This window comes from Lactuca virosa, chromosome 7 (assembly GCF_052849685.1).
Source record: "Lactuca virosa cultivar CGN04683 chromosome 7, Lactuca_virosa_CGN04683_v6, whole genome shotgun sequence".
NCBI lineage: Eukaryota > Viridiplantae > Streptophyta > Magnoliopsida > Asterales > Asteraceae > Lactuca > Lactuca virosa.
The window spans coordinates 208,802,663-208,826,418 of NC_136432.1; the positions used below are offsets into that span (position 1 = coordinate 208,802,663).

The 23,756-nt window shown below is 38.8% G+C and overlaps 1 protein-coding gene across 2 annotated transcripts; it reads left to right on the forward strand.

Moving 5' to 3' along the window:
* The first annotated feature begins 212 nt into the window (after positions 1 to 212).
* LOC145124529 (RING/U-box superfamily protein) lies at positions 213 to 15,915 on the forward strand. Of its 2 annotated transcripts, XR_013715653.1 has the most exons (3): positions 213 to 1,815; positions 15,306 to 15,375; positions 15,626 to 15,915. XR_013715653.1 is itself a non-coding variant. In XM_079059918.1 (1 exon), the coding sequence occupies exon 1, from the start codon at positions 331 to 333 to the stop codon at positions 1,543 to 1,545; it is 1,215 nt and encodes a 404-aa protein (XP_078916044.1). In that variant the 5' UTR covers positions 213 to 330; the 3' UTR covers positions 1,546 to 1,827. The 2 variants fall into 2 exon arrangements, 1 of the variants encoding a protein (XP_078916044.1); XM_079059918.1 differs by lacking the exons at positions 15,306 to 15,375; positions 15,626 to 15,915 and having other exon boundaries at positions 213 to 1,827.
* The last annotated feature ends 7,841 nt before the right edge of the window (positions 15,916 to 23,756 follow it).

The following is a 23,756-nucleotide window of genomic DNA, read 5'->3' on the forward strand; positions in this document are numbered from 1 at the left end:
ATTTTAATAAAATAAAAAACTATTAGATTATACCATTAGTTTGTCAAAACTCAAAAACATACTACTTTAACCTTGAGGTAAATTAAATAAAATAATTAAAAAAAAGTCAAATTTCGATTAATGAGGCACGTGACCACCATAGAGTAGTATGCATCAGCATCGCACCAAAACAAAATTTATATCGTGGGGCATTAAATTCATAAACGTTGACGTGTCATTTTACTAGTAAAACCTCAAGAGGTAATGCAGTGGGTCAACCATAACACACACACACAAACAATTAAATCCCTTCACCAACACCCACAATTACAAACCCCTTAAACCGCCACCATGATCGTCGTCGTCTCGCCGGCACCATCACCGGAGGATAATCATCATCTTCATCTTCATGTTCTTCATCAAGCTCCAGCTTCAGCTCCGGCTTCATGGCTACCGAATTCAACGTCAAAGCCACCGGTTCGATTCAGTCCGCCTTTGATAGCGATGGTTGTGATCATCGCCACAGCGTTTATCACAATCACATACTCCCGAGCCATTTCCCGACGATTCCTCCGTCTACGTCGGAGCTGGCGACAGTGGCGAAGGCGGCGACGTCTTCTCCGTTCTTACGTTCCGTCGTCTGTTGGAAACGGCGACATCGAGTCCCCTGCGTACTCAGGCGAAGAATCGTATGATCCGACTTATGGTTATCAGATGTTTTCGCCATACGGTTTGGATGACGCTGTTATCAAAACGATTCCGTTATCTGTTCACAGTAGGAAAAGCAGTGTTCATGAATGCGCGGTTTGTTTATTGGAATTCGAAGATAACGATTACGTTCGTACTTTACCGGTTTGTTACCACGCTTTTCATGTGGAATGTATCGATGTTTGGCTGAGATGTCACGCTAACTGTCCTCTATGTCGAGCGAGTGTTTTCCGGCCAGAATCGCCGTTTATTCCGGTGATGTCGGCCAGAATCCGTCCCAATTTCGAAGACGTGATTATCGAGAGCCCGATTATAGAGCCGTCGCCGGTACCGGAGCATGTTAGTCATCAAGTTGACAGTACTATTTCAGTAAGCGAGATTACACAGGAGGCATCTCCAATTAGGATTCCATCCGAGGATCGGTTTATCAGGAGAGACTTCCTTCTCAAACGATCATACTCATTCGGATTCGAGCGTAATTTAGGATCAGAGAGACTCGTAATCGAACCAGCGACGGCGTCTCCATGGAGATACCGCCGAGGCGGAGGAAGTTTCTGGAGCAAAAGACCATCTCCATTCAGTACAAAATCCAGAGTATTCTCCTTCCGATACTACCGAGGCATGAAGTCGCCATTCTTCCGGCGGCGAGGCGGAAGCTTCCTTCCATTATCCGAATCCAGCGTCCGGTACGCCGACAGCGGCGGCGGCGGCGGAAGCTCATCACGTCGGAGAAAATCATTCGCAAGCCCAATTTTCATGAGACAATCAGGGGTAAACTCAGGAATGTTCTCATCAAGCCGGTTACGCAGCGGTGATCCGGAAGCATTGCTGTCACCGGAGAGATATAACCGACGGTGAAGATGAGATACACGTCGACAAATGCACATGACCCAACACAGAAGGTACGACTAGGATCAGATTGCGATTTGGGAGACACAAAGATCAAAAAGAAAGATGTAATTAATTGAAAATTGAGAGAATTGAAGGCTAAAGCCCATCGGTAGCTGCTCATTGGTGGTGCCTGAAAAACCAGTCGATCATTAATGGCGGAGTGGGGGACTGTGGTCAGCATTTATGACCCGCTTCACAAACCAACCTTCTTGTCTGTCAACATTTAAAGAAAACCAAGTATTTACCCCATCTCTCTTGTATTTATTTATTGCATATATATATATATATATATATATATATATATATATATATATATATATATATATATATTTATAGAATATATATCTATAGTCTTATAAACTTATATATATGCAAAACAAAATACCAATATAATGCTGAAAAAATAAAGATATATGGTTGATTTTTGATAGTACATTGTCTTAATAATAAGTTTTAATAAAATAAAAAGAAACTAGAATATTATTATATACAAATAAATAGAAACTTGTTGATATGTTCTACATTTAATGTTTTCACTAAAAAAACACGATTTAATGTATTAAGACAAAGTGACAAACAACAATTTTCAAGAGACATTATTACTATTTAACTATTTTTTACTTCTACAAAAAGTATACAAAATAACTGTTATATAGTGGTGATTTTATTTTTGTTTTTTTAATATGTAAAATAATGGGTTAGATTTAAATTATTATTATGAGAAAAAGGAAAAGGTGAATTGATATGAGTTCAGGCATTTCACATGTGTGGGTGGTTTGGCCTTTATCAATTAATCATTAGCGTATGTTTTTTTCACTTTTTATTTTTATTATATATATATATATATATATATATATATATATATATATATATATATATATATATGTTTTTGTGATAGTTTTTATTTAATTATTTTACGAAACTTCACATGTCTTTCTGCAATATTGTGGAAGTCGATTTTAATTGACTAAAAAAGTGTGATTTGGTAGATGGAGATGGGAACAAAGAACGAACTTGATTGGTCAAAAGATACATTCTGGTCCCATGATTGAAATTATTAAGCTTCAATTGGTCCCATTGGTTTTGGGTTTAATTATTAAATAAGAAATAAAAATATTATAACTTGGTAAAAGTTTATTTGTGTTTTTAATCTATGATTTCTATAATATCCACGTAATTACTTTTGGAAAAAATCATTGCTTGTTTGTAAACAACATCTTTATGTAAATTAACTCTGTTTTTATATTTAATTATATGTCAAAAATTTAAAGTATCACATCTAAAAACATGACACAAAAAAATAAAGTTTGTTAACTGTGGCTCATGGATGATGACGTTGGAGTTTGAGTTATTTACAGAAAATATTATATCATAATTTTCATGACATGTCTTAAGAAAATATGAAACATTTAATGTTGAGAAAGTACGTTCTTATTTAAAATTAAATGAAAAGAGAAAAAAAAGACAAAAGAAATTAAAGAACCCAAGACCAGAGAGCAATGGGAAGTACGCGTTTGGGGTCGGTATGTGTTGAAATTGTCCTTAGCTTGGGTTTGTCTTGTTTGATATGTCATTTATGTTCTAATATGCAAATAAATATGTTTACACCATTAAAGATAAAACTTTCATTATAGTGTAAATATTTTTTTGTAAAATTATAAAAATTTAGACTAGATCAAAACTTAAAAGCATAGCACGTGTAAAATAAATACACACATCATTGATGTCTATATGTCGAATAGAAGAGATGTGAAATGGAGAAACTTTTGTTTTACATGCTTCATGAAAGTATCAAGTGTGCTAGCTTTAGAAAGAACATTGAACACAATATTGAACGACAATGTTAAATTTGAGATTAATATCACAAAATTCCAAAGAAGCAAACTAGGTTAAAGAAAAGAGGGGAAGAATAACAAGCACGCCACACGACATTCCTCGCAAAGGGATTAATTTTATGGATGTGGTAAGCATAAAGATAAGGAATTCTGACTTAAACTCGAAAACGTACTCATAAATTATCTCCTTATTTGACAAAATAGTCCACACAACAAATGTAGGAAACAAAAGAACTCGCATTGATGTAGTCGATAGCTTCATAAAGATATCAAATCTTAAAGATCTTTTGATTGTCGAATGATTGGATGACTATTATCTAAAATACATAGGAGGCCTCCGCCCTCCAAGTTCTGATATAGTATGTTGACTCCCTATATATATATATATATATATATATATATATATATATATATATATATATATATATATATATATATATATATAGGAATGCAAAGATACATGGAAGATGTGTTTTTGATTATTTAGATGTTTGGAGCATGAGAAATATACTTTGTAAAAGGTTCACATGGGTTTGGTGCATATGATAAACAAAGATATAGATTTATGATTAAAATTAAGGATATGTGTTAGTCGTTTTAAAAAATGATTACATGGGTTAGAAAATTTTGTATTCCTCTTCATATATGTAGCAAAACGTCATTAAGATAATTGCTAACAAGTTAGGCAAATTAATTGGCCTGTCTGATTGCCATGGAAATGATGAAAAAAATTTCTCAAGTATATATTGGTATTTTGATTAATAAGGATGAAACTTGACTAAATGCTCACAATATAATGGATGTGATTGTTAGTGTACACCTTTTGTATAAGCCTGTGTATTAGTATAGCTATAGGCTAAAGGCCCAAATGACCCTATGTAGCTTGGTGTATTCGTTTAATAAATCAATGAAAATGATATCATTTTACATGGTATCAGAGACTTTCTCAAAAACCTCCTAAAATCTCTCCCCTTTCTTCCATAATCTGATCCTTAACATTTCTGCTTCCGTCTTCTTCGCCTACTCCTCCTGCAAAGGCCTATACTGTCAACAACATTACAACATGCGTTCCATTAGTTCTTGATCTCAACACTCATAACTACGACCCTTGGAGCGATCTTTTCTTAGCCCACTGCATCGCTTTTTGGCATTCGTGATCACATTTACAACACCTTCGATTCACCTGCCACAACAAGGAATATTTTGTGTAATATTGAAGCCCTATTCCGCGTAAACAAAGATGCCACTACTATGTAACTTGAAAGCGAGCTACGATCGATCGGTATGGGGGAAATTTCGGTTCATGACTATTTCACCAAAATCAAGAAACTTGCGAACCTGCTGGAAGGAATAGGTGAGAAGGTTAAAGAAAATAACATTGTTATCCATGCCATCAATGGATTATCTAGCAAGTTTGATACCACTTTTGGGATTATTCGACATAGCAAACCCCTTCCAAACTTTGATGAAGTTAAGTCTATGTTGCTAGTTGAAGAACATAGGCTACTTTCCAACCGAGTTCCTTCTCCATCTCATGATAATCACTCTTCTTCTCCTTGGATTCACCATACTTCCACCAACAATTCAAATTGGGGAGGAGGGAATAATTACCATCGCAATTCCAATCGAGGAGGAGGGAATAATTATCGCCGCCAACCTCCATATGTCGCATCCGCTTAGCCGTCTATCGTGCCATACAGAATGTTGGTCACCAGCGTTATGGATGGGTCTACATCTCGCAACCGTCACATCTTTTGTCGCAGATTCAATCCCCGTCGATTCCTCCCTTCGTTGCTCAACAGGCTCCAAAGCCTTTCTTCACTCCTCAGCAAAAAGTCGGCCCAAATGGGAGCAGGCCACCTTCTCATAACTCAGATGGGCTCCTCGGTAGTAGACCACCACAAGCCCAATATTCATCCTACAACAGTCCATAAGTTCATATGCAGTCCAATAGCAACTTCTAGCCCCCATGCCAGATCAACCCACTTCACTTCCGAGCATGTTTAACACTATGTTTCTAGACGACCTAATAAATGATGGGTGGGTTATGGATATCGGGGAAACTAATCACGTTTACATGAATGCAAGTATACTTAAATCTATTTGTAATAATGTTTATACTCCTCGTTCTATTTTTTTCGGTAATGGTTCTGCAGTACTTGTCACGACCTCGAGACACACCAATTTTCTCTTAACTAATCCTTACCGTCCGCTACACTTACTGTAACACCCGTTTCCTTAAGAAGGTTGGACAAGACTTAAGGAGTCAAAATAAGGTTTTCAGAGAAAAACATGTGGTGTATGGATGCCCACGGGGTGGTGTGGGGTTTAATGAAACGCGTGTTTTGGAGATGCCACGACATGGCATAAAGTGGCCACGCCGTGGCAACTGCTGCAGCTCAAATCCGGGATTTTTAGGGTTTCCCTCATATATAAACACCTTAACTCTCATTCTAGGTTATCTTCTTCAGCCTCCACCTCCCAATCCCAAAACCCTAGCCTTCATGCATGCTTGAGAGTCCATTTCATCAATTTTGAGCCTTGTTCTTGGGTTTTTGGTAGAGTTTTGGAAGAAGGAAGTTCACAAGGAAGCAAGGGAACAAGAAGCAAGTTTGGATCCAACATTCTCTTTAATTTTCTGATTTTATTGAAGGCATAAAGTTCATACCTTGACACATTGTTTTCTAGATTCAAGTTCTAGTCATAATTGGGTGGTTTTGTCCCTTTCTTGGATATTCTTGGAGTTTGAAGAACCCCAGAACGTGTAGTGGCTCTCCTAGGTCGTTGGACTTCTGTTGATTAAGAAAAAGGACCAAGCTTGGTGTATTTTGTGTCCATGTTCAAGTTACAACCTCATTAAGTACCTAATGGACATTAAATGCTAGATCTAGCCTTGAAATGGAGTCCAAATGGATAGAGTTTGAAACTTTATCCATTAAGTCAGCGTGAGAGAGTAGATTTGGAAGTATGAGCTTAGATCTGAAAGGATTAAGCTCTTAATGAGAGAAATTACATTTTTTAAATAGACACGGTGTGACGAAGGGTAGCCACGGTGTGGTGAAGTCAAAAATTGCAACTGTCATGTTTTGACATTGCCACAACATGTCCAAGGAGGGCCACAATGTGTTGATGCCTTACATGTTGACTGTTTGACCTTGTGACCCCACGGCGTGGCCATGAACGGCCACGACATGGCGTTGAATTTGACCAAGACCGTTGACTTTTTGACCAAGGTTGAATTTGGGTTAAACTTAAGGGTTTTGGACTGTTGATTAAGATTATTCCATGTTTTAATGGTGAAGAGTTTGCGTAAGCAAGCAATGCGGAAAGGGAAGCGTGCCATAGTGTTTCAGGTTCTTCATTTCAGGTGAGTTTTCCTCACTGTACCCGTGGGTCGAAGGCACCAATATGGCGCACTAGTTTTGGTTATTAATTATTAAAGGGATGCCCTAGGGACTATATGTCGTCACGTAGGATAGACTGAGGACTCTTGATCTAGTCTTTTTTGTTTGTTCCTTGTTTGGTTGTGGCTCTAGAGTAGGATCATCTATCCGGGTGTCTATCCCACCTCTGGGTACATATGGTTGCCCATTCCTTGCAGATTTGGCCATGTATCCTTGTGTATAGGAAGTTGCTATGCTGTAGTAATCTGCTATATATATATATATATATATATATATATATATATATATATATATATATATATATATATATATATAGTTGGGTTATGAGCATTCTAACACTCCTAAGTGTACATGCAACCCTAAATACCTTGGATCTATGTTTTCTCTATTATACATACAATTATGAACATCCAAGGTATTATCCTAATCTAGCATACAAAATAATAAATATAACAAGATAGAATACATACCTCTTTGATGTAGAATGTCTTCATGAAGCTTGAGTGCTTAGTGCCCCAAGTGTGACACCTCAAATGGTTCACACAACATCAAATACACTTGGAATAACTTGAGAGAAACTTGAACACTCCTTGAAATCGTCTAGCCCTCACACTCACACATCAGTGCACGATTTCTTGAGCCATGAGATTCTTTTATATGGTGGCTATTAGGGTTACACCATGTAACTCATAACTTTACCCATTCCTTATGCTCCATGGATTTTAACCTCCATGGAGTATCCATGGGTCACCCCATGGACTTAGTCCAACATAAGGAATCTTGGATCACAAGCCCACATATATAAGAATGAATGATTTACACAATCAACCCATATATTTAATTAGTCTCCTTTTGATCACTTAATTAATTCCAAATTAATTCTTGATCAATACTAATTAAATAACCTTATTAATATATTAGAACTTATAATATATTAACCAACCTTAAGTGTTATTTCTCTCATTATAGTCTATCCAAATGCATGATGCCATGCAACCCAAATGGACCATGTCGGGTCGGGTCAAGTCTTACCAATTATAGTTATGGACTTAGACATTAATCCAACAGTCTCCCACTTGGATAAGTCTAAAACTATTATTGCGTATGACTTCAGGAACCGATCATCAATCGTAGCTCTCAAAAGCTTCTGTCGAACTCTGACCTTGTCGATGAACTCTGACCTTTGTCAATGACTTGTCCATTAGATAAGGGATCATATATTCCTCCATTCTAGATATCATATGGACTGAGACATGGATTATCAATCATTCTCTCTGTCCATTTGTTGTTTCCCGATTTCCGATTCATGATGACTGACTGATTGAACAAATCAAATCAGTCCTGGCTTGGCCAAGCACTCACATGTATCATCTTTAAATCATCGAGGGGCCCACAGATATCGCTTTTATCCCGAAGGTAAAAGGAATGGATAAACTTCGACTCATATGGCTTGTTCTACTACTTGTTGAATCACACACAAAGACACGTTTTATAACATCGAGTTACCAATGCGTTTTCGTGCAATCAATGTATAACCAACTCATAGTAACAACTCATATCTCTAGGTTTGAAGAATATAAGATATTATCGTCTCATGATCACTCGTGATAAAATCCATGAAGTGATTCAAATGAGCGCGGGTTGAATCCAATACTCAGAACTTATGAGCACTCATGAGTGTTGTAGCACCACTTTTGTCCACCAACTTGGACCTCTACAAACCAACCCATGACAATCTTGATTCATATCTACTTCCAACATATGACCGACTGTGGATGGTTTGAATAACTTAATCATTCAGGAAGAGCGACTTAGTTATTCTGGAAGTCAAAACATGCAAAGTGAAACACAAGAATAAATGAATCAAATATGGTATCAAACCCTATGAATATAAATAAACACTTTTATTTATCACCATACTGATTACTCATTATTCATTGTTTCGGTTTTATCAACTTTATACTTGAATTTAAAACAATAGTTGTCCCATGCTCCAAGCATGTACACTATGTTTTCTAAACACTAGTCATGCCATACACCAAGTATGCATACTATGTTTGTCTATGATCTTTACTTTGTAAAATAGATCAATTGAACATTACTCCAATGATCCTCTTTTCACAGTCCCAAATCCTTACTGCAAATGCAAGAATTCCAAATTCATGCCATTTACTGAAATCTGTTAGATTCTAAACTTATATGCATTGATCCTCTTAATGATTATGCACGAAGTCAGAAAGACTTGACAACAATCATTACAGAGCATTCCAAAGGAGATCAGCTCCTTGGAAACATCCTTCTTTCATTAAGTTTCCTAATCTTACACGGATTGAATAATTTCTAACTTTGAAACATTTCCATATTCCATTTTGACTATCACTTCTGAACAAGAGTTGCCTCCTTACAGATTATGTCAATATGGTCCTTCCAGAATTAACATTATACTTCCAACTGTCCTTGAGCAACCAATCTTTGGTAAACCTTAGATTGTCCTCGACAATTGCTTAATCATTTTAGTCATATCCAATTCTAGACCTTTTCCCTTCATAATGCCCCAGGCATTTGGAAAATTTTAGAAAGGATGAATATAGCACATGTAATCGATCCTATATCCGAAGCATATGGGACACGATTCATGATGTCTCACATAAAGACTAAACCAGTCTTTTGCTATAATATTTCCATTTCAATTTGCCAAGTTCTCAAAATTCAGATTATGAAAAGGATGCTGTAATCATAATCGAATTTTAGAACGCAAATAATGGACCCATATATAGAATTTCCTTATGTTGAGCCATTCCAAGATGAAATTCATATATATATCCTTGATTAAATACGATTAAAATCTCAATCTAAGCTTCTAGAATTGAAATGAAGTATAATTTCCTCTCCCTTAATTATAGCAAAACAACTTTTTCAATCCCTGCAGCCACACGAATTGAAACTTTTGTTTTCTATAATTAACATTGCTAACTTGCAACACTAACAATAATTATCATGCTCCCACTAACATGATGATTATTAGCATAACACTTATGCTCCCACTAGCTTTGACATGTACTCAGAAATCAGCTGGACTTCTAGAAATCAATACTTTATTGACTTCCTTACCAAAGTTCAGATTTCTGATACGAGATGCTTTGATAAAACTTTATCAAAATCATACACCTTTCCTTAGATAGCATGCATGTGTGTCTAAACAATTTCAGAACTATGAAAAGGGATGTCGTAATCATAGTCTCAATTGTTTAGACCTTTTGCCATCTGCTTCAAATCTACTTGGTGGAAGTGTTTCCTCACCATCATTTTCATGAATCGGAGAGAAACCTTATGACCCTTAGATTTTATGGTGTATGTGTTCTTATCCATGTGAATCGTCAAAACCATAGTCACAAGACAAGGATAATGACAAATCCAAACTCATATGGACTGAACTTATGCAATCTTAACTTCTTGCCACCTGACAGTACAGGGCCTGCCATTGCTTCCAAGTTGTTATGCAACCAATTGAGAACTTTCAGAACTCCTATGCAAAGCCAACTTTAACTAGAATGGGCACAGAATATGTCAACATGATAAGTTATAAACCTCAAGTCGTGTGCTAGTGAAGAACCTCAGGTTTTATTCTTGATTAGTTCTTGAAATTCTTTCAGGATCTTTTAGACTCCCACTGTCTCCTTGACCTATAAGACTTTCTTGCCAAATATTCAAGAGATAGTGTGGATTCTAATCAAGACAGACACTTAACACAATTGGCCTTAGTTGATCTTTGTTTTATCCAAAACATCACAAATTACCAATTTCAAATGTACAAGAGTAGAAAACTTTTACTCTTACATTTGACAAGTGTTTTTAAACATCTTTTAAGACATGTCACTCAAGTTACAATCTTAGAGTATAACTCTAAGAATTGTTTTTGGAACGATGTATGAATCATCTTCTTGATTTAACCAATTCAACAATTCATAACTCCTCTTCTTAACTATCAGAATGCACTTAGAGGATGAATTGTGATAAGGTCTCAAAATCATTAAGATGATCTTAAAACATGATACTAAAGTACTCTCCCATCTTTTTAGATTTGAGAAACTTTTATCCTTCTGCCTAATTTGATTCTTCTCATTCGTTCTGTCATACATTGAAACTTTTCCAATGTCTCAGAATTATACTTAAGCTTGTAAGTATAATCATATTTACTAAGCCTTAGTAAATCATGACGAATAGTCTTATCGATCTTTTATGGTGGACTTGATCAGTGCACAAGAATGTGTACTTGATCCCTTAGTCCTTCACTTGACTCACATATACATGTGAACAAGGAACTAGTCTTAATTTTCCAAAGTTGAAAATTCTCATTCATCATACTATACAACTTGCATGATTCCAAGTTTCTATCCAACTGAAACTTGGGTGATGAGAATCTTTCCTTATTTGGTAAATTTGGACACTACCACAAATGAAAGAATCAAATTCATATTTTCACTCTTGCTCTTAATGGAATCTTATAAGCAACAAAGATTTTCACAAATACCATTGTAATGATATTTTAAAATAAATAAAATCAAAAATTTTCCTTTTATTTTAAAAACTTTGCGGAAAAAACTATCCTTACAGTGCAAAAGCACATGAAAACTTTGTTGTTATCTATTCCTAAGCAATATATCATAACTCCTAAGAAGTAGCTCAAGAATCCGATCTTCAAACTATGCGATAGAAATCTATCTACGCGATCAGATTCAGCATATTCTTTCTTTAAGTTTCTTCACTTTTCTTTGATTCTTCAAACATCAACATGTGACCCAGTCACATCATGTAATAAGAATCTCCAAGTAGGAACTTAATAGAGTTAGACAATGGACTTTACCTGAAGTAGAGTCAAACTTATTGACTTTAACATCCTTAGGTAAATTTGGCAGCTTCGCAACCAATGCCCCTTCCTTTGGCAATGGACCCTTGATAATGGGACTATCTAAGACTTAGCCTCTCTCTTTACCATTTGGTCAACCGAGTTGACTATGGCCGATCCTTTCCATTGGGAAGAGAGAGCTTTACTGGATATCCAATGTCATCATTGTCAATGTCCATAAAGTTTTAGGAAGTTGATCTTAGCAAATAGATAATATCATTAAGGGTCTTGTCATAGTCTGTTTCATAGGAATCCCAAAGGAACTCACTATGTGACTTAGAAAGTAGTTGAGCCACCAACTTTCTCAAGACTTTGACACCCAACTCTCCCGGCTTGTCAATATGTGACTACATCTCCAAGCTGTAATCACACATAGACCTTTGCTTGCCAATAGGGCTTGAGTGACCTTAAACTTTTCAAGAACTTGTGGGTTAGGGAGAATAATTGGAGGAGGTGGAGGAAGTATGATATCCATGGGACATCATCTTCATTTAGGAAAGCTTGTTTCAAGAGATTTGGGAAGATCATAAATGTCTAGACCAGACATCTTTTTGGGAGATATTCAAGATAGTTGATTTAAAGTCCTTAATATGACACCCAATATGAAATATTAAGGCTAGGACCCAACAAACTATTTTATAACTTAGAAGAGGGATGCCGTAATCCAAGCTATAAAATATTTGAAGGTAGGTGAATGACGATTCACCAATTTCCACCATGAAAAACGAAATAATTTATTAGGTTTTAATTGGATTTGAAAGTCCTAGATCTTTGAGATTCATTGAACTGTTCAAAGGCATGTTTCAATCTCGAGTGTGCCCTTCAGGTTTTGTGACTGGGATGCCGAGGATCACAAAACAAGGTGTGAATAACCATGCAAATATACTTGGTACCCTTAATATTTACCCCTTAATCAGTGTGTCGGTTAACCACACATGCTCCACCGATACTATGATAAATATTAAGTTACCCTTTGCCTACCTTGTTAAGTCCAGGTTAGTGTGCCGGTTAACCACACACGCTCCACTAACGACTTAAGCAAAGTGCAAAGTGTAATTTCATGGGTTAGCACCAAATTCACATTTTCCTAAGTAACTAAGATTGGGTATTAATAAGAGTTTAGTTACTTAGTATTTATCATTAATACTTTTAATGAAAGGAGAATTATAGTCCTTGTCCTACCCGTTCGGCTAACGACCCTCCACCAGTCAAGGAAGCGGTGGGTGAGAGTGGACACCCATTAAACTGTCATTTTATAGGCAGTAACCTTATACCCCCTTATAGACCGGCTTCGTGAATGAGGCCTACTAACGGTAAGACTGACTTTACTCTTATACATATATATAAATATTATTAACTTATAATATTATAAAGTATAAGGGTTGAATTTTAACTTTTAAAATTCTAAGGGCTAACTTGGAATTAAAGTATTCATAAGTGAAAACTTTTCAAATTCCAAAACTTGAGGGCAAGTTTTGAAACTATTCAAAACTAATTAATTTCATAACTTATGAGTTTAAAAGTAGTTTTAATTAAAAAAAAAATAAAAAAAAAAATAACTCTTCAAGTTCCATAACTTGAGGACAAGTTATGGAAGACTTTAAACTAATTAATAAAAAAAATAACTTTTTTTTATTATAACTTATGGAACTAATTAAGGTTACACTTTTTTTTTTTAATTTAATGAAGAGACTCTTGAACCTCCATAACTTGAGGACAAGTTATGGAGTCATAGAACCATTTAATTAGAACTAGACTCTTCATTTTGTAACCTTTGCCAACTTTTATGAGTTTTATGATTCTTAAATGTGACTTTTCATATAACTTGAGGACAAGTTACAAAAACACACTTTGGAATCAACTTTTAGATTAAAATGGATTGAAAACAACTATTTCACACAACTTTTCTATTAATCTAAGAACCTCATAAGAACAAGATAATTCAAATCATCAATCTTCAAGAAATTAGCATGAACATACAAACTAATACAAATCTTGAAATTATGACAATTATCTTAGAAATTGGATTAGCATGAACATTACCACATCCAAAACAAGTTTATAAGTCCAAAAACATCTTAGGGTAATGTTCTTAGTCCAATTCCAGCCAAAACAATCGAATATATGCATCCAACTCGATTTTTCAGCTACTTTTGCAAGTATAACAAGAAAACAAACCTGGCTCTGACACCACTGTTGGGTTATGAGCATTCTAACACTCCTAAGTGTACATGCAACCCTAAATACCTTGGATCTATGTTTTCTCTATTATACATACAATTATGAACATCCAAGGTATTATCCTAATCTAGCATACAACATAATAAATATAACAAGATAGAATACATACCTATTTGATGTAGAATGTCTTCATGAAGCTTGAGTGCCTAGTGCCCCAAGTGTGACACCTCAAATGGTTCACACAACACCAAATACACTTGGAATAACTTGAGAGAAACTTGAACACTCCTTGAAATCGTCTAGCCCTCACACTCACACATTAGTGCACGATTTCTTGAGCCATGAGATTCTTTTATATGGTGGCTATTAGGGTTACACCATGTAACTCATAACTTTACCCATTCCTTATGCTCCATGGATTTTAACCTCCATGGAGTATCCATGGGTCACCCCATGGACTTAGTCCAACATAAGGAATCTTGGATCACAAGCCCACATATATAAGAATGAATGATTTACACAATCAACCCATATATTTAATTAGTCTCCTTTTGATCACTTAATTAATTCCAAATTAATTCTTGATCAATACTAATTAAATAACCTTATTAATATATTAGAACTTATAATATATTAACCAACCTTAAGTGTTATTTCTCTCATTATAGTCTATCCAAATGCATGATACCATGCAACCCAAATGGACCATGCCGGGTCGGGTCAAGTCTTACCAATTATAGTTATGGACTTAGACATTAATCCAACATATATATATATATATATATATATATATATATATATATATCCTGGTGTGATAGGATGCAACAGCAGTGTATGCTGGTTAAAGTACCAGTAGGATGGTTATCATCTAGTGGAGTGCCGTAGGGGCAATATGTATTCATGTAGGATATCATGAGAACTTTTGATCTTGGATTTCTTTCTTGTTGCTTGTTTGGTTGTGACTCTAGAGTAGGATCATCTGTTCGGGTGGATATCCCACCTTTCATTACTTATGGTTATGCATTCCATGGAGGTTAGCTGGCAGCAGAGCAGTGTGTTGTGAGGGGTCTAGTAGGCAGTAATGACCTGTATGATTGATAATTGCTTGGGTTATGTGCTTACTTGATCCTTGATTGTTTATATGTCGACATATGGTGGAGGATGATGTTGAGGCAGTCCTGCTGTGTGTTATAAGCCAAGATACCAGGTGTGGGCCGGCTGTAATCCATAGGCACAGAGGCTCGAGAGGAGTGGGTGGGTTGAGGTGCAGGCCAACAAACCCGAGGGTATTCCTGTCCGATGAATGAGGACCTGATATGCATGTTTTTATGTTTATTGTATGAGGTATTTTGGGGAAACTCACTAAGTTTCGTTCTTACCCCAGCTGTTATTGTTTTTCAGGTATCATCGGTCATTGTAGGAAGGCGAAGGCGTGACTGTGCACATTTATCAACAACAATGAAAATTCCGCGTAATTATATTACTCTTATTTTCAACAAATGTAATTTGAAACAAATGGTTTCTTAATACGGATTTTATAATGTGGAGTTTTAGCTTAATAAAAATGAAATTTTTTTATTGTGAAAATGGGACGTTACACTTACAAAACATACTCATTAACCAAACGTTATTAAAATTCTAATATATGTCCGACCATTTACCACTCAAAATAATTGCTCTAGTGATTTTGACCCTTTTGGTTTTACTGTTTTGATTATCAGACATGACGACCTCTCATCCATTGTAATAGCTCTGGAGCTTTTTACCCGATAACCACTTCCACAAGTCATGCTTTGCTCTCCACCAACTCAACCACATGACACCAACGCCTTGGTCACCAGGAGACCAAGTTTTAAAACATTTATACTGCAATAGCTATATTTCTTGTAATATGGGCACTAATGTCGTTTGTCAAGCTTGTCAACTTGGAAAACACACTAGACCCCTATTTTATATTTCGTACTCTATTGTTTTTGCACCTTTTGATATTATTCATTCAGACTTGTGGACTTCTCCTATTACTAGTGTTGGTGGATTGCAATATTATATTATATTTTTCAATAATTACTGTTGAGAGAAAAACTTTGAGACACACTTGAACAAACGTTAGAACAAGTATATTGCGGAATAGTTAACCTCGAGGGATCTAAAAGCTCAACAATAATATTAATAAGTTAGAGTTAGATAGTTAGAGAGTAAGTTGCGGAAAAGTAAAGAAATGAAATGACAACAATTGTTATATCAAGAATACACATAAGTTGATTCATAACGAGGAATGCATTCAAGCCAAGTTAATAAGTGAGATCAAACTTAGTGATTAAGTCACAAGAGACTTGCTCCGAAGAGAGATAGTAATCAGTTATATTCTAGTAAGATTTGAGAGTAAGAAGTGATGCGTAGATAGAGAGATAGAAAAGATAACTTCAGAGATGTGTATTCAGATAGATCGATTAATTTTCACTAGATAAGTGAGAATGAGCTCTATTTATAGAGACTCAAGAAGTTACATTTGAATCACTCTCTAAGAGTAGCCATGCAAGGCATACTGGACAATAGAGAGTATTACAGAAAGACAAATAAACTAAGTAAAGTAGAATGACTGCGGTTGACTTAGATGACTTCGGATGCGGTTGCTGATGAGGGAGTTTGACTGCGGTAGCTGTAACATCCCAAAAATACAGTCTGGAATTTTCGTTTTAAATTAGTAATAAAACCATATTCATCAAACGTCATATAAGAATCATAAACAATGAATCTCAAAATATCTTAACAACTGTCAAATATATCAGAGTATAAACATCCCAGGCTGAACAAATGGTGTGTGCACTGCAATCCTCCCGAGCTCCTCTTTTAAAAACTGAGTACCTGAAACCAAAACTGAAAACCATAAGCACGAAGCTTAGTGAGCTTCCCCAAACTACCACATACCATACAATAACATATAAAGCATCTACTGGGCCTTGCCCACTGCATCAGACCGAAGTCCGGAAACTGCATCGGACCGAAGTCCGGAACTAACCAGGGCCTTGCCCTCTGCATCGGACCGAAGTTCGGAAACTGCATCGGAGCGAAGTCCGGAACTAACCAAGGCCTTGCCCTCTGCATCGGACCGAAGTCCGGAAACTGCATCGGACCGAAGTCCGGAACTAACCAGGGCCTTGCCCTCTACATCGGACCGAAGTCCGGAAACTGCATCGGACCGAAGTCCGGAACTAACCAGGGCCTTGCCCTCTGCATCGGACCGAAGTCCGGAAACTACATCGGACCAAAGTCCGGAACTAACCAGGGCCTTGCCCTCTGCATCGGACCGAAGTCCGGAAACTGCATCGGACCGAAGTCCGGAACTAACTGAACATAGCATAGCATAATCACAACTACTGGCATAAATACATATACTGCATACTGCATCGGACCGAAGTCCGGAACACATAACACAAAATCATGCTTGAATCACAAAGACATCAAGCACACTGAACTACTGCATCAGACCGAAGTCTGGAACTACTGCTAACTAAACGGGCCGGCATTGTGGCCGTAGACCCGTTCCTACTAGAAGGAAACTCACCTCACACTGCTGAAGTCCCGTAGACACAATCTCATACTGCTGAAGTCCCACAGACTCAACCCTAGTTGCTGGATGTCAGATTCCCAAACTGTCAACACCAAAATAACACCCAATTAATAATTGGGTTCTAACACATAACTATAAATACATACTTTGGATAATTACTACATTACCCCTAGCTTGGCTTACCCAAGCCCAAGGCCCAATCCATAGGCCCAAAGTCAACTAGGGATCAAAGCCCAATCATATGGCCCAACTTTCCAAATTGGGCCTAAACCTCTACATGGACTTCCCTTAAGGCCCAATTGTTCTGTCCAGTCCAACATGTCTCATTCTAAAGGCCCAATATCATACAACCATCTAGGCCCAAACTATGGCCCATCTATGGCCCAATTTTCCAAATTGGGCCCAATCCTTCATATGGGCCTTACCCTAAAGCCCAACTAATTATTCTAGTCCATTTGATTATTCTTGGATGGCCTAACACAAAGCCCAAGTGAAACTAGGGTTTCACATAAAATGACGATTAGGGTTAAGTGTTTCTTACTTAACCCATTAAGGACTTAATCCATTAAGTCCTTTACTCTACTAGATAAGTGATATGGAGAAATTGGGCCTAATACACAATCCAATCTTAATGGCCCAAAAGTGGGTCCAAATAAGTCCAAGGCCCAAATACTCACACAATTAGGGTTTTCCACCCAAACATGGCCCAATAGGCCCAAAACCAATCTCTAAGCCCATTAGGGTTTTGCTTGTGGGGCACCACCCACTACCACCTCGGGTAGTGGTGGTCAACGGCGGTTCACGGTGGTGGTTAAGGTTCTTTTCATTATTCTTTGATAATTACAATTACAATGCTTAAACCAAAACTAAACACACACATTACTAACACAAACACACACACACAACCACCCTAGTGGTGGCCGCCGGTGGTTGTTCTTGATCTTCCGGCTAGACAAAACACACACCATAAAATACGTCTCTTGCTCGGGAATTCACACGACCACCCACTTCACGGTGGCGTACGGAGGTCCGATAGCAACAGCAGCGGCACAACGGCGGCAGGCACCATTTCCAATGGTGGTGGTGGTTCTTGTTCATAAATCACACATACCACATCACAATTAATAAACACACACACACACACACAGCCACCTCCTACGGTGGCTGGTGGCGGCAAAGGGGCAGAAAACGGTGGCAGGGGGCGGCAGCCACCATGGTTGGCTGCCATGGTGGTTGCTTGCGATTTCCGGCGGCCTAAACACACCCCCACTCGACTGGACATGCGATCCTTCGTCACTCTAAGCTGAGCATGCGCCGAACACACCTGACACACATACTATGCCTCCATCCTTACGGTGGCAGATGGCAGCCGAAGGATTCAACGGAAGGGAAACTGTCCGGAACAACAATGGAGACGGGGCTCGAGAAAATGACGAGGGAGAAGAGGAGAATGCATTACCGGCGGAAGAGATGCAGCAGCGACACGAGCTCGCCGGTCTTCTTAGCCCCCGATAGCGGCAGCGCGCGAGGTTTGGCTCCGAGTTCTGGCTTCTCCCTACGCCTCCGGCAGCAAAGCATGCGATGGCGGTGCTCAACAGCATGGCAGCCGGCGACCCTATCTGATCGGAATAGTGAACAATGGAGAGGTGGTGGCGGCTGGAGTATAGCGATTAGGGTTTCACGTCTCCAAACTCACGGGAGGAAATGAAGTGACGGGTTTATCCTGTATCCATTTCAAACTTATGTGCCATAATCCCATTCTGGTCCCTCCCCCATCAATTCTTTTTCAAAATAAATCCCATATTTACTCATTAAACCCCAGCCTTAAAAACCCATTACAACTTAGGTACAAAAAGTTACCAAACAGTCCCCAATATCTTAGTTATGACATATTCTGCCCTTCAACCTCATTTCCTTTTAAATTAAATCCAAATAATTACCACGGAGCCCCTGACTTCATAAATATTTATAAAATAAGTCTCGAATTTATACTTTAACCCGCGAATAATCCCAATAATAACTTTTGGCTCCCAAGACCAACACCTGGCTATACAATTATTGAATTTAGGGCTACGATTCATTCGTTAATTTATTTATTTATTTATTTAATAAACGGGGTGTTACAGTAGCTTATTGGCTGCGGTAGCTGAAGTTCAAGAGGGTCACTTTTCATGATTCAACAATTTCCCCCTAAGTGACCTCTTTAACTTTTGTTCAGCTATCAAGTTTAAGAAACTTGATCAGGATCCACCAAAACTTCCTGATGTTTTCCAACCAAGTGATCCTTCTTAAAATCTCGAACTTGACTTCGGCAGTTGTATGCTTTGATCTTTCGACTGCGGTTCGACACATTTCAAGTTGCTTCCTAGTGAGGCGATTCATGGCAGTCATAGGAATAAAGTATTTGACTTTATCGGTTTTCCTTTTGAAAATGACTCCAAGTTCAGGGAAGTTGGTTGCACCTAAGGATCTTTCTTGATAGCCTTCGGTAGCATTGGTGCAGGATCGAGTGGTGGTAGATCAAACTTCTTGGCAATGGTGGGGTAGATGTCTGCGTCGATTTTAGCAAAATCACAGACAGTTTCTTTCAAAAACATACTAGCTCTTTCAAGAGCTATCTTCATCTTCGGGTGTTTCTCCGACTTGTTCTGGAACACCTTTGCTATGAGAAAGACTTCTTCAGGATTCATGCAGGGGAAGTCAGCTTGGGTGCGGACATAGTCGTGTTCCCTTCTAGTGAGAGTGTATTGGATGAAGTCAGCCTTCATGAACTTTCGAGGCTTGTAGTTTTTGACTGCGGATGGTCTGTCGGTAAACCAGATTTTCTCAATGGGAGAGGAATGCTTAGCATAAAAATGGTTAAGTCTCTCGAATTCCATTGGCAATCTTTTGTGGTCTGGAAGGCTGCGGTCAAACGGCTCAAACACTGTGAAGTATTTAGCATTTGGGGAGATTGGAACATCCCAGTAGCCATCCGAGGGGGGTTCAGCATATGTGAGGTATGGCTTGTAGTCATCATCCAGCAGTCTGCGGTGGGGATTGATCCAAGAGTTTATCAAGGATTCATCCATGATAGTGTCAAAACCGCATTCTCTCCATATAAGCTCAGCAAGTTTAGCTGCTTTCCAATCTTTTTTCCTTTGGGTAGTGGCAGGGGAGTCGTTTGAGCTTGGAGAGGACATGTGATCCACCAGATTTTTAAAGTGAGGGGGAGTCTCTGGTTTCTTAAGAGTGATCTCCTTTTGTGGTGGAGTATGATGAGATGGTTGCGGTGAAGGTTGCGTTGTAGAAATTCTTTCTATAATGATGGGGGGAGTCTGATGAGATGGTGTTGGTGAGGGTTGCGGTGTTGGAATTTTTCCTGTAATGATGGGGGGACTTTGATGTTGTGAGATGGAGTGATTGGAGTGATGGACTTCTTCTTCACTCCCCCCTCTTGAGGAATGCAACCCAGGAGCTTCCTCAAGCCATTGTTTAAGGCCATCAACTTTGGCATAGACTTCTTGAAATTGAGCTTTGAGGGCATCTGCCAGTTGTTGATTGTTGGGGATAGTGGAGTTGAAGAGCAGCCTGTGAATTTCCTTGGTGAGTTGAAGGATTTCAGGACCATGGAAGTTGGTTGACAAGGAGCGTTGCAATCGGTTGATAGTAGCTTGAAGGACTGAGATAGTGGACTCATATGCAGTGTGAGTCTCAGCTATCAGCTTTTGAGATTGGGTGGCTTTATCCGCAATGGCTGCTTGTAGATCTTTCTTGATTGCGGTCACCTCAGAGATGAGGCGTTCCGCAGCAGCCATGAAGTCCTTGTGATCTGCTTGTCGATTGTTGTCAAGGGACCGGATTCCCATTTCAACTTTGAGGGAGATACGCTCAGCAACCAATCTCTCATGAGTTTCCAAGCGTTCGATTCTTTCGATCAATGACTGCGGTCCGGGTGTGTCTTCTGGTTGCGGTTGAGTTGGCTTGACCGCAGCAAGAATTTGATCGACCTTTGCTTGCAGGCTCAAAAATTCCTTTCTTGTGACAACATTCTTCTTCTTTTTCTTCTTCTCTTTGGGCTTAGAAGTTGAATGGTGAGAGCCATTGGATTCTTCTTCTTCGTTGAACATCATAAGATCATCATCAGAGGGAGAGGGTTTGTTTACCTATTGTAGATCAACATCATCAATACCGAAGGTGGGAGCAGAACTGACTTCGATTGCGGTTCCTTCGTCTTGTGATTCTTGAACAGTGGGAGTTGGAATTGGATTTAGAGTTGGAGTTGGAGTGACATTGGAGGGGCCTGCACCTCCAGCAGTGGATTAAGCTTTAAGGATCGTCTCACCCATCTCTGTCATCCAGTCTTGAACTTTCATTATGGTGGCTACGGTATTGGCATTGTTAATTGCATCTGCCCAATACTTAGCCACAACTTGGATTTCTTGTTCCTTTTGCTGCTGTTGCTTGATTTGTTGATCTTTTCGTGCTTGGAATGCCCTACGGAAAGCGGCATACTTCTGAATGTCGGCTTCAGATACCGGAGTGTAGTTCAACCATGAGTCATTAGATTGGTCACCGTCAAATCCTTGGTATCGCACCGAAGTGTCCTTCCGGCCCACGGATCCTTGCACAGTTGTGCTCACCGTGCCTAAACCACCTGTTACTGATGTAAGCAGAGTAGGATTTCCTGAGCTTCCTTGGTCTCCTTGACCCGTAGTAAAGTTTAGCCTCGGCTCAGTTCCGGCAAGGGCGGAAGAAGTGCACTGCGGTTGGGAAGGTGTTTGAAGTGTATGGGTGACATTCAAGAGGATGGAGTTCAACTCCTCAGGAGAAAAGAAATGCAGTCGGGAAGCCCTGGAGACCTTAGGGCGAGAACCAGTGTTATCCTCTTGGGAATGAACTGGGGGGGTGTCTCCACGATGAGATGAAACAGACTCACTTTCTTAGCCGGAGTGGTATTCGATTGTGGAGTTAAATGGGTATGCGGCCACCCAAGGACTACCAGAGCCTTTTGAGAGGCTGAGGTATCAGTCCGGTCACGCATTTGGCCAGTAGGATTTGTTTTTCTTTTCTTAAGGATGGCAATTGGTTGTGCATCCTCATCAGAGTCACTGTCATTTTTGGGTGCAGTTGATTTGGTTTTGTGTTTCTTGAGGGTGCGGTTGGTTTGGGAGCATCTTTCTGTAGGGTTCTTTGTTTCTTCGAGACATTGCGGGGGCCTTGATGAGTTGAGGCCAATTTCTTTCTTCTTTGAGAAAGATTTGAAAGAGTAGTGGAAGATGGGACTGCGGTACTTCCAGGGGTAATGATTGCGGATGGGCTTTGAAAAGGCGGGGTAGGAAGGTATGGGGCAACACCTTCCGTAGCCTCAATATGATTTGAGACATCAGCAGTCTCAAGACCAAGAGTGGTGAGAATGTGGGTTGGAAGTCTTCTAATTGGTCCAAAGACAGATTGATCAGATGAGGGATTATACCTTTTGAGATCCTTGGTGACAAAGTAGTTGATGTCGTTGCCCATGCTGATCCCTGCATCCGCATGGAGGTCTGAAATGCAGAGGGACCAGAATCTTGCAAACGTGAGTTCGGTAGGGTTCTCCCTTGGGTTCTCCTTGGTAATGTATTGTAGAAAATCATCCCATAGAATCTGACCGTAGTTTACGTCATGGCCTGTGAAGATACTCCATACTAACTCCAGGAGTTTGAGTCCCATATTATCCGTGCCTCCGGTTCTGCCGGATAGACTGCGGATGACAAAATGGCAAACGAATTGCCAGACCGCAGGCAGTTGGTTTTTCTTGAATTCTCCAATGCCTTTGATTTTCTTCTGATATCCCATTTGGTAAAGTGCAGAAGTGATGTCCGCCATTGATGGAGAAAAAATCTTGATTGAAGGATGAACAAGAAGGTTAATGGCAGAAAGAAACTTTTCTTTAGACAGAATTACTAAAGAATCGTTAACTAGGTTTAGATGCACTTCTTGTGGGTTCTCGAGTGGTCGATAGGCTGAAAAGGCACATTTGAATAGGGTAGAGAGGGGAACAACGTCTGTACAAGAATTGAAGGGGCCAAACAAGGGGTGATTGTTCAAGAACTTGATCATCAGCTTGATTGGAGCATTGTAAGATGAATGGTCTTCGAACACGGCTCTGAAATTGCTTGATGCTATCGTGGGAGTGGGATGTATTGAAGCAGAGTCTGAACCAGTAGGGTGTACTGATCCAGAAGCTTTGGAGTGTTTCTTGGATACACCGGATTTCACCATTGTAGCAGTTTGAGAAAAAGTGAAGAAACAGAGTGTGT